This window comes from Eutrigla gurnardus, assembly GCF_963514095.1.
Source record: "Eutrigla gurnardus genome assembly, chromosome: 11".
NCBI classification, from domain to species: domain Eukaryota; kingdom Metazoa; phylum Chordata; class Actinopteri; order Perciformes; family Triglidae; genus Eutrigla; species Eutrigla gurnardus.
Window position 1 is genome coordinate 22,154,561 of NC_139925.1, and position 13,923 is coordinate 22,168,483.

The 13,923-nt window shown below is 42.1% G+C and overlaps 1 protein-coding gene across 6 annotated transcripts in view; it reads right to left on the minus strand.

Moving 5' to 3' along the window:
• Positions 1-2,254: 2,254 nt before the first annotated feature.
• Positions 2,255-13,923, minus strand: part of LOC311020649 (mitogen-activated protein kinase kinase kinase kinase 3-like) — a gene marked incomplete at its 3' end in the record, with an annotated part of 49,655 nt that continues 37,986 nt past the window's right edge. For 3 of the 6 annotated variants that reach the window (XM_084020829.1, XM_084020827.1, XM_084020825.1), the window contains 13 exons: positions 13,781-13,893; positions 13,166-13,207; positions 12,939-13,023; positions 12,740-12,819; positions 12,104-12,164; positions 11,811-11,987; positions 11,447-11,550; positions 9,945-10,116; positions 9,422-9,490; positions 9,214-9,306; positions 9,064-9,134; positions 8,285-8,340; positions 2,255-7,118 (listed from right to left, as the gene is read on the minus strand). In XM_084020829.1, coding sequence (XP_083876955.1) covers positions 7,031-7,118; positions 8,285-8,340; positions 9,064-9,134; positions 9,214-9,306; positions 9,422-9,490; positions 9,945-10,116; positions 11,447-11,550; positions 11,811-11,987; positions 12,104-12,164; positions 12,740-12,819; positions 12,939-13,023; positions 13,166-13,207; positions 13,781-13,893 — 1,211 coding nt within the window. Of the gene's footprint in view, positions 7,119-8,132; positions 8,187-8,280; positions 8,341-9,063; positions 9,135-9,213; positions 9,307-9,421; positions 9,491-9,944; positions 10,117-11,446; positions 11,551-11,810; positions 11,988-12,103; positions 12,165-12,739; positions 12,820-12,938; positions 13,024-13,165; positions 13,208-13,780; positions 13,894-13,923 lie in introns of those variants that run through there. The other 3 variants (XM_084020826.1, XM_084020824.1, XM_084020828.1) reach the window with 2 other exon arrangements.

Genomic DNA, 13,923 nt, shown 5'->3' on the forward strand with positions numbered 1-13,923 from the left:
CCAAACTCGCTGGACGAGCAACAGACTGTTTTCCCCTCTTTTTCTCTACTCGTTTTATTTTTCTTTTGTTTATCATTTTTGGATCCAGAGGAGACCACCGCGACAGCGCGACTCTCCCGTTCCCCGCGGTAAGAAGAAAAACTTTCTTCGTCCCAGCTGCCAGCAGAACGGATAACTCGACCCGTCTTTGTCTGAAATCAGCTGACTAAATCGCCGAGCCACGCGATTGTTCCTCATTCCCTGCAGAAGGAAGAATTACTAACTGTTTTCTTCAACCAATTGGATCCGGCGCTGAACGAGCGCCCACGAACTACCGTCCGTTGCCGGCGTCAAGGAACGCCATCGCCACACGGGACGAAACCCTCACATCGACGCATCTCACATCGACAAAAGTAAGAGGCTATTTGTCTGGGCAGAAGCAGAGATTCGATAGTGTAGGACATGCTTGTAATTCTTGTTAATGTGTTTTAAGTTCTGATCGCGGATCGCCGAGTCCGTTTGTTCATGTGCTGCTGTATGTGAATGCTGATCGTGTACCCACGCAGCTGGGTTGATTTCTGTAACAGTGTTTCCGACTAACCTCCGCCATATTCGCAAGCTCAGAAAGCCTCTACTATCAGTTAAAAGACCGGTCTCGCGGAATAAACGCCAGTTCATTCACGCGCGCCCGGGTGATAGCGGCACGTTTTCTGTGCCTCAGAATATCGCTCGCGCATTCTCTCTCTCTTTGTTTGTGTCCCGCTAACACACACATACACGCCGCACACACGTGTCCTAAGCCAGCTGTTCCCGGCGGACGCTAGGGACATAGCTACATCTGGTGGCTACATACGGCCATCTCTCTCTCTCTCTCTCTCTCGCTACTCCATCGGACGTCAGTGGCTCCGCCCCTGAACGCTGCGAGGAATAGCTCCACCTCTCTCTCTCTCTCGCTACCCCATCGGACATCAGTGGCTCCGCCCCTGAACGCTGCGGGGAATAGCTCCATCTGGTGGCCGCACATAGCCATCTCTCCCTCTCTCGACACGCACGCACGCACACGCACATGCACACGCACGCACACACATACGCACACACACACTCCACGTGTGTCCCTCCCTTTGTTTAAGCTTAGCTTTGTGTGTTAGGTAGTGAGGTAATAAGGCTTTGTTAATTGCAGTGTTATTGATTGTGATCATTATTACTGATTTTAATAAATCTTATTATATTATAACTAGTGGTCTCTTGTGCTTGTTGTGTATATGTCACTGGATAACAGCAGGTTGTGAAGGCTAGTGCTTGAATTTCACGCCTTTTAATTGTTCGATTGGTTTTGTACTCCTATGCCAATGATCACGATGATTGGCATGAATGAGTATAAAACCTTTATATTGAGACTGAATACAGTTTTAGGTTATCTTTTCCCTGATCCCAGGGTGGTGCCCCGTTTATTCATGATTATATCATGATAATATATTAAATATAATTATTAATACCGATAATCATATTGATATTGATAGTTAACTGTTGATAACCAAATCTGCTCCTGCTACAACCCCAACACCTGCAACATGCAAGCAATCCAGCTTGTGGTTAACGCATCAAATCAGCTTTAATTACCGTTTTGTTTTTATATTTTCATTGACCAGAGAGTCAATCCTCCAGGACAGTGGCTTCCAACCATTTAAGGGGCACAAAAGGCTCATTCTAAGCCAACAAAAGCACAACAATCCGTTGTTTCAGTTGATTATACAACAAAGGAACCATTTATGATCATATATCAATTTTTGCCAATAGACCCCATGATATGCAACAACCTTTAATGTTAAGGGTCATATGATGAAAAGTTGGGCATGTCTGGTTCAGGGGAAATATATTACAAATATGCAAATTATTATAATACATGTTCAAATATGTTCCAGTTATCAAAATCCATTCATGTGGCAGGTTTAAAATGTAAAATATGAAGCCTCAACCACACAGGAAGTGGCTATTAAAGAGCTTGCTTGCCTCTAGATGGTGCAGGTTGCCTTGAAATGCATCTCTGCAACTGGATGTGTATCAATTTTTGTCTTCTTTCCTTGGAAAAAAGAATAAAAAGCATCGGTTTTGTTTCTTTTCTGAGACAAAAGCACATTTCTGTTCAAGTGAGCCAGGCAGTGAGTGTGGCAGTGACCCAGCATGCACTGGACAATCATGAGTTCACTACACTTGTGATTTCTCTGCTGTCGTGTCAAAAGGTCTTTACTAAAACAAATAACCACAAGGCAGCAAATGCTTGAGTTCCTTCTTTTTAATGTGTTAACCTGTCATCTCATAAATCTGTTACACTTCTGAAACAAAATATAGGCAATTATACAGTATGTAAAACAAACCCATTTTATTTTACACTATATACATTTCATAACGTGTGCATTGCATTATGAAAACAAAAAAAGACAACGGTGATGTAATAGCGACAGAACAGAGGAGACTGTTGTGTATAGCGGGAGGCGACCGGGACCAAACGGATTCTGCAAATAACTCACGCGTCTTTACTTACTAAACACGCGGAAACTACGGAAAGGCGGGAAGAACAGGCAAATTATCTTAATTTACGAATATTTTCTGTGACATTCAGAAAATCCACATATCTGGTGTCAACATCGTCTTAAAGCACAGTTGAATTATTTTCACACAGGATTTGAGCCGGGAGTATCTGAGGGCATGAACACATTGGAAGGCCGCGTTGACGCCTGCTGCAGGTTATTATAGATAAAGCTTGTCAGCAGAAATGACGAGTCACCGAAGCATCATTCAGTCCTACAAAAACATATTCTGTAAAAAGGAGTTTTTCCCCAAAAATTAAAAGTTATGAAACCCAGAGAGAGAGAGAGAGAGAGAGAGAGAAAAAAAACAATGTAAGAGATTTTAGGAATTGCTTATATCGTCTGTTAACAAAATCAATGCACAAGTTTAGAGGTGCAGCTATGATACAGGATGTTTTGAGCATGAGATGCATTTCAAAATAAAATAAAAAAAGGGGGTATTTATGTTTGAGCATTGATTGACACTAACTTACACCGTTGACGGCTGTTTTTAAGAATCAAGACTTTTTTTTCTTCATCTAGGACATACCACGAGGTAGACTATCTAAAATTGGCCATAAAAATGTTCAGCGATATATCTTGGCATTACATTTAAAAATGTCAAATACATGTCGTTTGACATCAGCCGATCCCTAAAGGAATGTGTGACACATTAGTTCCCCCATAAAACCGATAAGAAAGAAAGGAATCAATCAGATGAATTGAGCCTCAATATGAAGTGATTCATTTCGGCTTCATGGCTGTCAAAGTAGTGAGTATACTTGGTAGTGCTGCCACCTTTTTGACACTGAATACACAAATTGATCAGAAAATATTTTCGTTAAATAACCTGGTTGAACCTGTAACTGACGTGTGTATTGATGAATTGGCTAGAAGCACATAAATTAGCGTAATCGTGGCTAAGTCACTCATCTGGGGTTCACTATCAAGGCTCCGAATTTCAGTTTCCTTCCTGGTTTCATCCCCTGAAAGTGAATCCAACCCAGCGGTGAGTTTATCTTTTATATGGCTGAAATGGAGCGAGTCCTCTACAGCGCAGCACATTTCCCACTCCAAACATACTACATGGCAATTTAGTGTGCTGTCTTTAATGTCTCACACCATTCATATCTCTGACATTTGCTTTCCAGGTGCAAAGCGACACTTCTGTGGGCATTTTATACAAGACAAGTGTGAACAGGCGATAAAAAAGTACACAAATCATTTAGGCATCTTCACAGTGGACTCGAGCTCGAGGCATCAGGAGCTGGAATCCAGTGAGAGGATGCGTCTGAAAGCCATAAAAACAGTGAAATAGTGTGTTGGTGTGGTTCCGGACACTGAAGGAGGGACGCCATGTTGGTGACAAATAGAAAGGTTGACATTATGACACTTTACAGAAAGATGTTACATTCTTTTGTGAAATCGTCCCCCAACACGGCGACACGTCTACACAGAGCTGAAATCCTCTCATCCAACAAATCTTCCATTTGCTCCATAATCAGCCTTTATGTTGTAAAACGCTGGAATTGTTGCTGATCCTATCATGTCAATAAGATGTTAAATCTTCAGTTAAGAGTTCTCAGTCAAATTCAGAGATATTACTAAGATTGTAATCAATTATTGCTTCTCTATCACCATAAAGGTGATATTTCATTTCAGTTTGTATCGCCAGTCGTTCATGGAGCCGGATGGCTGAGTTCTGGCCTTTTATGGTGAAAATGAAGACGTGACATGAATGAGATGCTGAGTGGAGGATCGAACCCTCAGCTCTGATAGCGTTCTGGTTCAGTGACGGTGTCTCAGTTAAATTCAGCTAAACTAGTGCCGGCGTCCTCTGGAGCGCCCTCTAGTGTCACAGCTTGTAAAGACTGATAGTGTACTGGTACTGCCACATGACTCTCCTACACACCACACAGATACGCACATCTACATGCATGTAGTGATCTCTTATACAGATGTCGGCCTTTAAAAAAGTCACAGCAATGAAGCTTAAAAACGTCTCCACATAGGACTAAAGGGAATAAAACCTTTCGACGTGCATAAGTTACATTTTTGTCCCGACATCGGGGCTTACTATGAGAAAATCCATTTTTTGGAAGCTGGTAGAAGAGAAGCTAGCTAAGAATCTTCTTTTAGTCTGTACAGTAAATGTGTTTGTCATGTTTTACCTTGTTATATCTTTTTAAAGCACTATTTATTTGTGTTTTATCCTACCATACCATGTGTTTTCTCTCACTAGTTATTCAAATTGTTCCAGATAAATCATAGTGAAATATAGAAACAAATATTTCAACTATTTCATGTAATTGTTTAAACAGAACAGCCACAGAAGTTCAATTTAATGCTGGAAATGATAGCTGATGGCTGATATGTAGGGAAGCCCTAAAGGGAAAAGAAAAATCTATTTTTTTTTAATCTAAATAATTTTCTCTCCTGCGTTTATGACTGAACAACTGGACGGATCAAATCGTTTGTTAGGATTATAGCTTTGAGTTCTGTAAATGGGTTTTTATTTTAATCAGGAAAACCTTTTGTTTAGCTGTCCTTGTTTGGTGTTGTGAGAATTATTATTATAAGTGTTTTCAAATATACTTGTGCTTCTTTGTGTTTACATCTTGGAATTAAATGTTTTCACTTCAACATGATTTCCTTTGGAAATTTTAGTCTCTGTTAATCGATAAATAAAAAAAATAGATAAATAAAAAATAATCGGAGGCTGAAGTGCACCACTATTCCTTGTACTAAATACGACTTATACCATTTATGTTTTCTTCCAGGTGAGAAGAGTAAAATCCTGGAAAAGTTTTGTATCCACCTGTTTCAAAGATGTAAAGAAAAAAAGGGAAATTTATTTATTATTTATTATGGTGGCAAAACCTTTTTCCCTGTTCTTCATTAACACAGGAGAGAAAACTTTTAGATCAAAATAAAAAAAATAGATCACCATCCTCTCACTCTCCTCTTCAGGGCTTCCGTAAATATAAACACTAGGTCTGCTGCATAAATATAAATGGTTTTTCCTTCTGTGTAAATCCATATTTCTATTGTGTATCAATACACAATAAACACGGAAACACAACTGTCACTTGTTAAAGACCAGATCTGTACATGACGCACTTGTATGTGCATATTCTATGGCCACACACACACACACACACACGCACGCACACACACACACACACACACACACACACACACACACGCACACACACAAGGTCATATATTATCATGACATCACATTTGTTTATCAAATAACTTTTTCTCTGTGCAAATTTTTAACACCAGTGGTTCAATAAAAAATAAACAAAATAGCAAAATAAAAAAGCTTTCTCATTAAAACAGCCTTAAAAAAAAGAAAAAAAGAAAGGAAGGATGTCAAAAACAGGAGAAACAAATTTAAATGAACAGAATTTGTAACACCCGTTGCTATGGTGACGCATGCAAAATGAAACTGACCAAATAGTGCTGCTTCCTGTGTTTGCTCAGTTCTATCCTGAGCTCCGGTATCAGCGTAATAACGGATTGCTGAAGCTGTCCACCTGAGGAGACCAGGGGTCTTTGCTTCCTGACCCTCGTCACATGATCAGGGAACCAGGAAGTGAATCTATGCCCCGTCTCTCCTCCATGTCTCTCTGTCTCGCCGTTTGTCTCCATAGTTGTACAGAGCAACTATACACACGCCTATCTACATGACCAGTCTTTTTAGTGTTCGTCTCTGTCAAAAAAATACTACATTTATATTTACAACAATTAAATAGAGGTCAATTAAGCACTTGTGTGGTGTGGTGACGGGTAGCGGAATTTGATGCTAGCAGAGGTGGCGAAGCTTTTTAGTCTGTTTTTCTCGTTTTTTTTATCCTTTTAAAAAAAAAAACCCCCGAATAAAACAGGAAAGCCATCCTGGTTGTTAAAGTTACATCATGCCACAATAAATAAAGGTGTAGTTTAAAAAAAAGAAAAAGGAAAGAGGAACAGGGAGACGATGTGCAAGATGGCTCTTCTGTGAAGCTTTAGCAAGTAGCAGTAGTAGTAGTAGTAGTAGTAGTAGTAGTATGTGTAGAACTAGTAGTAGAAGTAGTGTTGACGTCAGACTTCTGTGTTGGATGCGGTTCTCCCAGTGTGCAGTATGCAGGAAAAGTTGGGATGGTTATCAAGGAGGATTCTGGGTTGAGGTCGACTAAGGTGCAGATTCCCCCCACTATCTAGACCCCAACTGGCCTCAGACCAGTGTTTTTTAACCCTCGCCCAGTCACAAACAGGTCCCCGCCCTACTACTACTACACGCTTCACTAACACATGTAACACGACTGGGATCCACTTCTGCACCCATGAACGGCCTCGTCCCGGGTGGATGAGCGGTAAGGTTGGGCTCGAGTGTGTCTCCCGGCTGCTCACTCCCTTGTTTGCATTAGTGGTAGGCTGTTTAGATAGTGTGTTTACGTGTGTGTGTGTGTGTGTGCGTGCGTGTGTGTGTGTGCGCCTCAGTAGCTGTTCTCATGGCCTGCCAGGATGTAGAGGTTGCTGTGGGCTGTAGGGTTGTCTGTAGGCCGGCTCTCCAGCACCACCACCCTGCAAGACAAACACACACACAACATCCTGTTTAGTTTCCTGGGAAGACAATCAGGCCATTTCACCTTTAAATCCCAGAAAAAAGAACCGCCCAGCTTCCTTATGGCAAAAAATAGTGAGTAAAATAAAGTATGAAGGCATAGTAAAGACCCAGGATTTATTGTAGCCCTACAGAGAGCCAGCAACCCACACAGGAGATGGTCCAAGCCTGTAAAAGCTGTTATTTGGAAAAAGGCAGCAGAGGGAGATGACTGCCTCCGTCACTAAACCCTTCACAAAGTACCGTCTGTTTACCCTGAGGAAAACTGTGAGAGAGCTGGTAAGACTGTTTTAATGGGGACCCAAAGGCTCACACCGTAGGACTAGAGTAAGAGCAGAATGGACATTCAACTGTTTCGTGTGGTAATTTGCCCCGGACAAAACGGCCATCATTGTTGGCGACGACACGTCAGTGGGGCTGTGAAGTGTTTTTACAGCAGACGCAGCTCTGGGGACGCTGAATGTCCTGCTAGTTAGCTAGTCAGCTAATGTCCTGCTAGTTAGCTAGTCAGCTAGCCTGTCCTTCTGCAGAGCGGCGGCGGTCCGCGTCTTGCTGTAAGTTGGGTTACTTTATACCAAAGTGTAACGAAGGCAACGGTTCACATAAAAATGGCCGCCGATATCCAGCTTGATTTGAGTGGGAATGTCTCTTCTGCTCCTACTCTATTTCTATGGTTCACACATTCTCACATCATAAACCAAAGGGACTCAGCTGTTCAGACAATAAAAACACCAAAATGCATCCAGTCCATAAAAATGTAGTCACAAAACAATACGATTGTGTGCAGGTTTTACCAATTCAGTGCATTTGATTTAAACAGAGCGGACAAAGATGATTTTGGTGTCTATGAATCAACAGGTAAAATCCCCCCACACCTCCCCACAGACACACTCCTCCTCTCACACATTTAAAGCTCCTGATTCATGACGTCTGATGTGAAGGAGACCTCGAGAGTCCCGACAGAGAGACTGTACCTGGGCAGAGCGAGGCCTCTGTCCGCAGCCTCTGGATCTCTGCAGTCGGCACGTCTTCAGTGGTAAGACATCAGAGAGCACGTTAACAGAGACCTAAGTCTGTGTGTGTGTGTTAATGTGTATGAAGTGAGGAGTTGTGTGTGTGTGCTCACCTGTCTGATCCCAGTAGTCTGAAGATGCGTGTGCTGTCAGAGATCTCCTGGGTGATCTGATGAACACGCGAGAAAGAGAGAGGAAGGACAATTTCAATGTATGATATACATTCTATGAATTATGATCAAAACTGCTAATTTAGGCTTTAATCCACGTCATGTTGCAGGTCTGAAATCTATCCATGTTCATTTAAAACCACGCAACAAGAATCCACCTCGATTTAAGGAATTTAGCTGCCACAACAATGCTGATCAAATCCTATTATAGTCTGAGATTAAAAGACCTCCTGCCTCAAGGCCTGGAAATGAACTTCATCAGTACAAAGGTTCTCTCCACTGTGGAGGACTTTTACAGGACAGTTTCAGCAATGGGATGACAGGGATCTTACCACTAGATGAAAAAGGCTTCTCGTGGCAATAGAAAGGGGCCTGTTTTTAGTGGGTTTCCCGATTAAAAAAAAACCTGCATACGCGGGCTGATTTTGGGGGGAAACGGCAACGTCATAGACATGCATGTCTTTGATCTATGAAATCTTCTCTTACAGGCTGAGAAATTACATCTACTTTTATGGCATGTCCTCCAACAACCATTCAAGTTATATCATTAATAATAATAAATATGATTGATAGTTTATTCTCTGCTAAAGTAAAAAAGGAAGACTGTTGAAATCATTTTCCAGGACATTTGACTTTTTCTCTCACTTCCCGTGTGTTTTCAATGGCAGTTCCCAGGGTTTTCCAGGACTATGTGAACCACAGAGACTCGGTATCAATCTCACCTCATTGGTCTTGAAACTGCGTCCCTGCATGCCATGCCTCCAGAAGGCCAGTACACTGTCTTGGAGACAAACTGCAAAGAAACAAAAATAATAATAAGGACTATCTCTATGATAGAGGTTGATAGAGTGATGAGGTTTTCCTTCCTGTACCTGTGGCTTCGATCTGGAAGTTGAAGGTGAGCTCGGCTGACAACTTCCTGCTGGATTTCAACCTGCCCTGGAGGTTCACTATCTTTATACATCCTGTAGAGAGAGAGAGAGGCGGAGTGAAGGCCGTGCGACACACACCCTGCGTTCTGACAGGAAGCAGATGAAAGTGCACAGTGTGAATGCACACATGTATGAAAACGCGACTCACTGTCGAGGCAGACCAGGATGGTGTCTCTCTCTAGCTGAGTGACGTGGATCACACACGTCTGTGGGGTGTCTGCAGACAGAAAGAGGGAGGAGCTTAGACTGAGTTTGGAGAAACACATAGTGGAACCAGCACTGGAGCAAAGCGTGGTGGTATCTTAGACACCCAAAACAAAACCTATCAGTTTCAGTGTGTGCTATATTTAGAATATGTTCACCACTTGACCTTGGTGCCAGACGGTCCTTTCTCTCTGGGAACTGTAGCTGTTATCTATGGTCTCCTCAAAGACACCAGACTCCACTGATAAAAACTGTAATTTTACCTCTAAAGGCCTGTGTTCTGTGAGGCAAAATTACCTTTTTTGTCAATGGAGTCTGGTGGATTTTAAGAGAGCATAGATAAGACTTTCAGTCCCCCTTATGTATTGTTTTTGGGAGTCTAAATACGTACCTCATAAAACCACACTTCAAACCATCTGCACTATCCCTTTAAGATACTGTAAGAGAACTGGCCACACTGTTCTCACCTGCTTCTGTGAACCAGGAGGAGGTAGAGTTGGGGTTGACGGTGCCGAACCGGACCACCTGGCTGAGTTCGGTGCCTTTACTGACCGCCACACAGATCAGAGGGTAGGTCTGCTCCGGGACCACCAGCATCTCAAAGACCTCCAACGGACACGGCAACGGGAAGTCAATGTTCTGTCGGGTAGACCACGAGACGGTCGGTAAGAAAGGGACGTTTCTGTTATCAGAGGACCACCGACATCTCATAAAGAAAGGAAGTCAGTAGGTTCTGCTGGAGAAGTAGACGACTGTAACTTAGGAATGTTTTAGTAGTGCTGCTGTACTATATTTAAAGGCATTTTACTTATTTAAATTTCAAACGTTTTAACCCGACAGACCTGGTACTGGGTCCTACCCTTTGATATAGTTACACAAAATCACGGTGCACCTTTCTAATGCACCTGAACGCACCTCACATTGAAACACAATGGGGGAAACCATCGTAATCAAACTTCACATTATGCAGTCACACTGACATCTATGTTCTTGTCACAGTACTTCACCAGGGACTGTGTTATTTTAGATTAAGTAACTTACATGTCTGAAGCAATTCTAATGTATTTTAGTGTAATTTGATCAAATGTATGGTTACAGTTGAAGACAAAGCGTAGTAGAAGACATTATGTTGTATCGTTGTTTATGGAATCTGGATTTAATGATGATATTACCTCTGAAATTAAGATTGTATACTTGGCAAGGATAAAAAATGTTTTCCTTCATTGCTTCTCCATTTTCTCTTAAGGCGGGCTCACACCGGACCGAAAATCGGCGTCTTTGAGAGAGTCGGCGTCCGTGACATGCGTCTACTTGGTGTTGTTCGCTCGAATCGGCCCACGTCGGTGTTCATTTCAGCCGACTCAAATGTATAATCCGCCATTCGAGTCGGTCATTCTTTTACCATTCTGATTGGTGGAGGCTAGCAGCTTGACTAGCGAATCAGTGAAGCCCGGAAGTGACGATGGTAAACATACCAGATAACCAGTGGAATCGAAGAAGGTGTTGACACACTCTCTCGGCTACTTCCGGTTTTCGTGGTTTTTGGCCCACAATACAGATTAGCGCCGCCTGTTGTTTTGGAGACATTACATCTCGCTCAAGCGCGGAACGTATGGCGTCGGCTGTAATTCCGTAGGTGTGAACCGCCCATGTCGTTGTTCAAGTCGGCCATATTAAGTAGCCCGACTTCATTTACCGACGCGAGTCGGGCAGTTCTTCCGGTGTGGACTCGCCTTTAAATGGTAATATCGATCCGTTTGCTTCTTACTTTTCAGATGAGAACAGATATGTGCATATAAGCCTCATGGTTGAGGAGATATTCCTGATTCGTTTTGGGTAGATTATTTAAGGCATTTTTACTGTGAGATAAGCTGGTACATTTTATAGCCTCCATGAGGTTTCCAATAAAATGAGCTACAGCAGGAGGTGAGGAAACGCAAATGAGGGGTTTTGAAGAGCAAACACTGACCTTGATGAGCATGAACTTCTGCATGGACTCCACCCATTCCAGCAGCATGACACTAGACTGAAAGGCTCCACACAGGTACTTGTGGCCTGTGTACGGGTTACGAACTGCATGGAAACAACAGTGGTTACTTGCAACAGTAGTCATCTTTGTATCTTAAACTCACAATAGCGTGTGAAATGTTTCGATTTTATAAAAAAAGAAGAAGAAGAAAAAACGAAGGTACATTTTGTGGTTTTATAGTGTTGCTACGCAAAGCTGAGTTCATTTATTTTCCTTTAACAGCAATCAGTTGATAAAGTAGCAACAAACAAGCAGTACTACAGTCGTCACAAAGAATAGAAAATCCTCCTCCACTAAAACTCACCTACGCAGCACTTTTGGCAACCTTTGGTGTCTGGAATCTTATTGGACACCGCAAACTTCCTGGGAATCATCTTATCAGGCAGCTTGTGTGTGGGAATGGCTACTGGTAACTTCTGTAACTGCCTGGCCTGCTCGAACAGACCGCTCAGTGTATGAGAGTACAGCTGGGAGGCTTTTCCTGGAAAGGAAGGAAAGAAGGAACAATGTTGACTTCAGACACAAGATGATGTACGAACCAGTTCTAAGAATAAAACTGTTTCTGGAACTTCCACATCACACAGTGGTGCAGCTCACCAGATATGGAAAGAAGACAGTTGTTCATGACGTATAGCCAGGTACACCTCCGGGGGAAGAGCTGCAGACAGGATTCAAGATGCAGCAAATGAGCATTAGAGCCACTAATAAGCAACAAAATGAGAGGATGTATTTCTTATTTTGTACTTCAAGTATAAAGTCGAGATTAAAGTGGAAATGTTGAGAATTGAAATGTTGACAATCACCTTATTTATTTTTAGTTTATTATCAACATTTGGATATCATTGTCAACATTTCAAATTTATTGTCAACATTTGATATTAAGACTTTATTCTTGATATTCAGATTTAGATATTCAGATTTAGATATTCAGATTTTTTTTAATGCCCAGCACTAAAACTGATTCAACTTTATTCTGAAAAAAAAAAATCATCCTCCTCTCGTTTTTTTCTCCTTATGCCTAGCCCTAATAATCTTTCATACCATACCAACACAACTATCTATCACTTGTTTGTAATTTGAAAAATAAGATATTGGACTACCACTGGAAAGCCTTGTTATTTAGGAATTCCTCACATATAACAGTAAAATCAAACCAGAATGTAAAGAAGGTGAAGACTCTATTTTTATAAAGCATATTAATATTATTTTAAAATGCACAATGTCCAGTTTCACCTGTTCCATCGAGGTCTCGTGCAGCTCATTAAGGTTTAATGTGTAGATTCCTTCTTCAGCTCCGAATATCAAATACTGATCTGAAACGCACACAAAAACCCACGTTAGAGTTTCTGTAAAGAGCAAAGCAACAGCTCACATCAGACATCAAGTCCCTCAAGAGGTGGAATGTAGCTCTATCTGGTTTCCTATTGGCTACCTCGGGTGTCGGGGTTGATCCAGGAAGTGGCACAGTGGATCTTCAAGGGACAGCCGTTGAACACCTTAGAGAAACAAGCACCCATCTGCCAACGGGAGGAGGAGACAAAGAAATGCCACGCAAATTATTATTAGGAGTTATATAAAGTATATATATCTACTTTATATATATATCCCTGTACAACACCACTGTTGACTAAAGGAGAGCAGGAAGACGCCGCTACTTACATGGACTTTGGGTGTAGGTGGAAGGCCATTACTGATTGGCTTCTGGGACACAGAAAAACACAAACACAGTCAGTCAGCACTGGATTATGAAGAATCCTGACAACACACTGCTTTTGCTTATTTGCTTCACCAACAAATTCCCTGCCAACTCCGGGGAAAATTCACGGATTACGAATTGTGCATCTCTTGCTCCATCTGGTCCATCTCAAGGTCTGACTCACTTAATATGTTGTGCTAATGATATCACAGTGCAATCACGCCTATAATGTTTTGCAACCGAGTGCTAATTGTTCATTCATTTAAATAATTAGTTATTCATGTTTTTCTGCTTCGTGGGTGCTTTGAGAATTCTTCGGAGGTGAATAAATCCTACGATTTCTTTGCACGGGGACCCTGAACAACCAGTAGATGCTACTTGCAAAGAAAAGGGTGGAATCCCTCACTGGCTTCCCACCAACAAAACAGCCAATTGCATTTGCCTGAATTTCAGCATTATGTCAATTATTGACCGATTGGGTAACCTTTCATTTAAACACCAATTTAGAATCGGACCCACAGGAACCCACAGGAACCCACTCAAAGACCTCTGGGGGTCCCCGAGCCAAGTCTGCTTACCGGAACGTCCTTCTTGTCTTTCCGTATGGGGACGCTAGGGGGCATGGTAGACTGTAGTCTGTCTGCCGGACTCTCCCTCTCCCCACCATGTGGAGCTGTGTTCAGCCCATTTCCTACAAGAACAGAAACACAACTCGATGTGT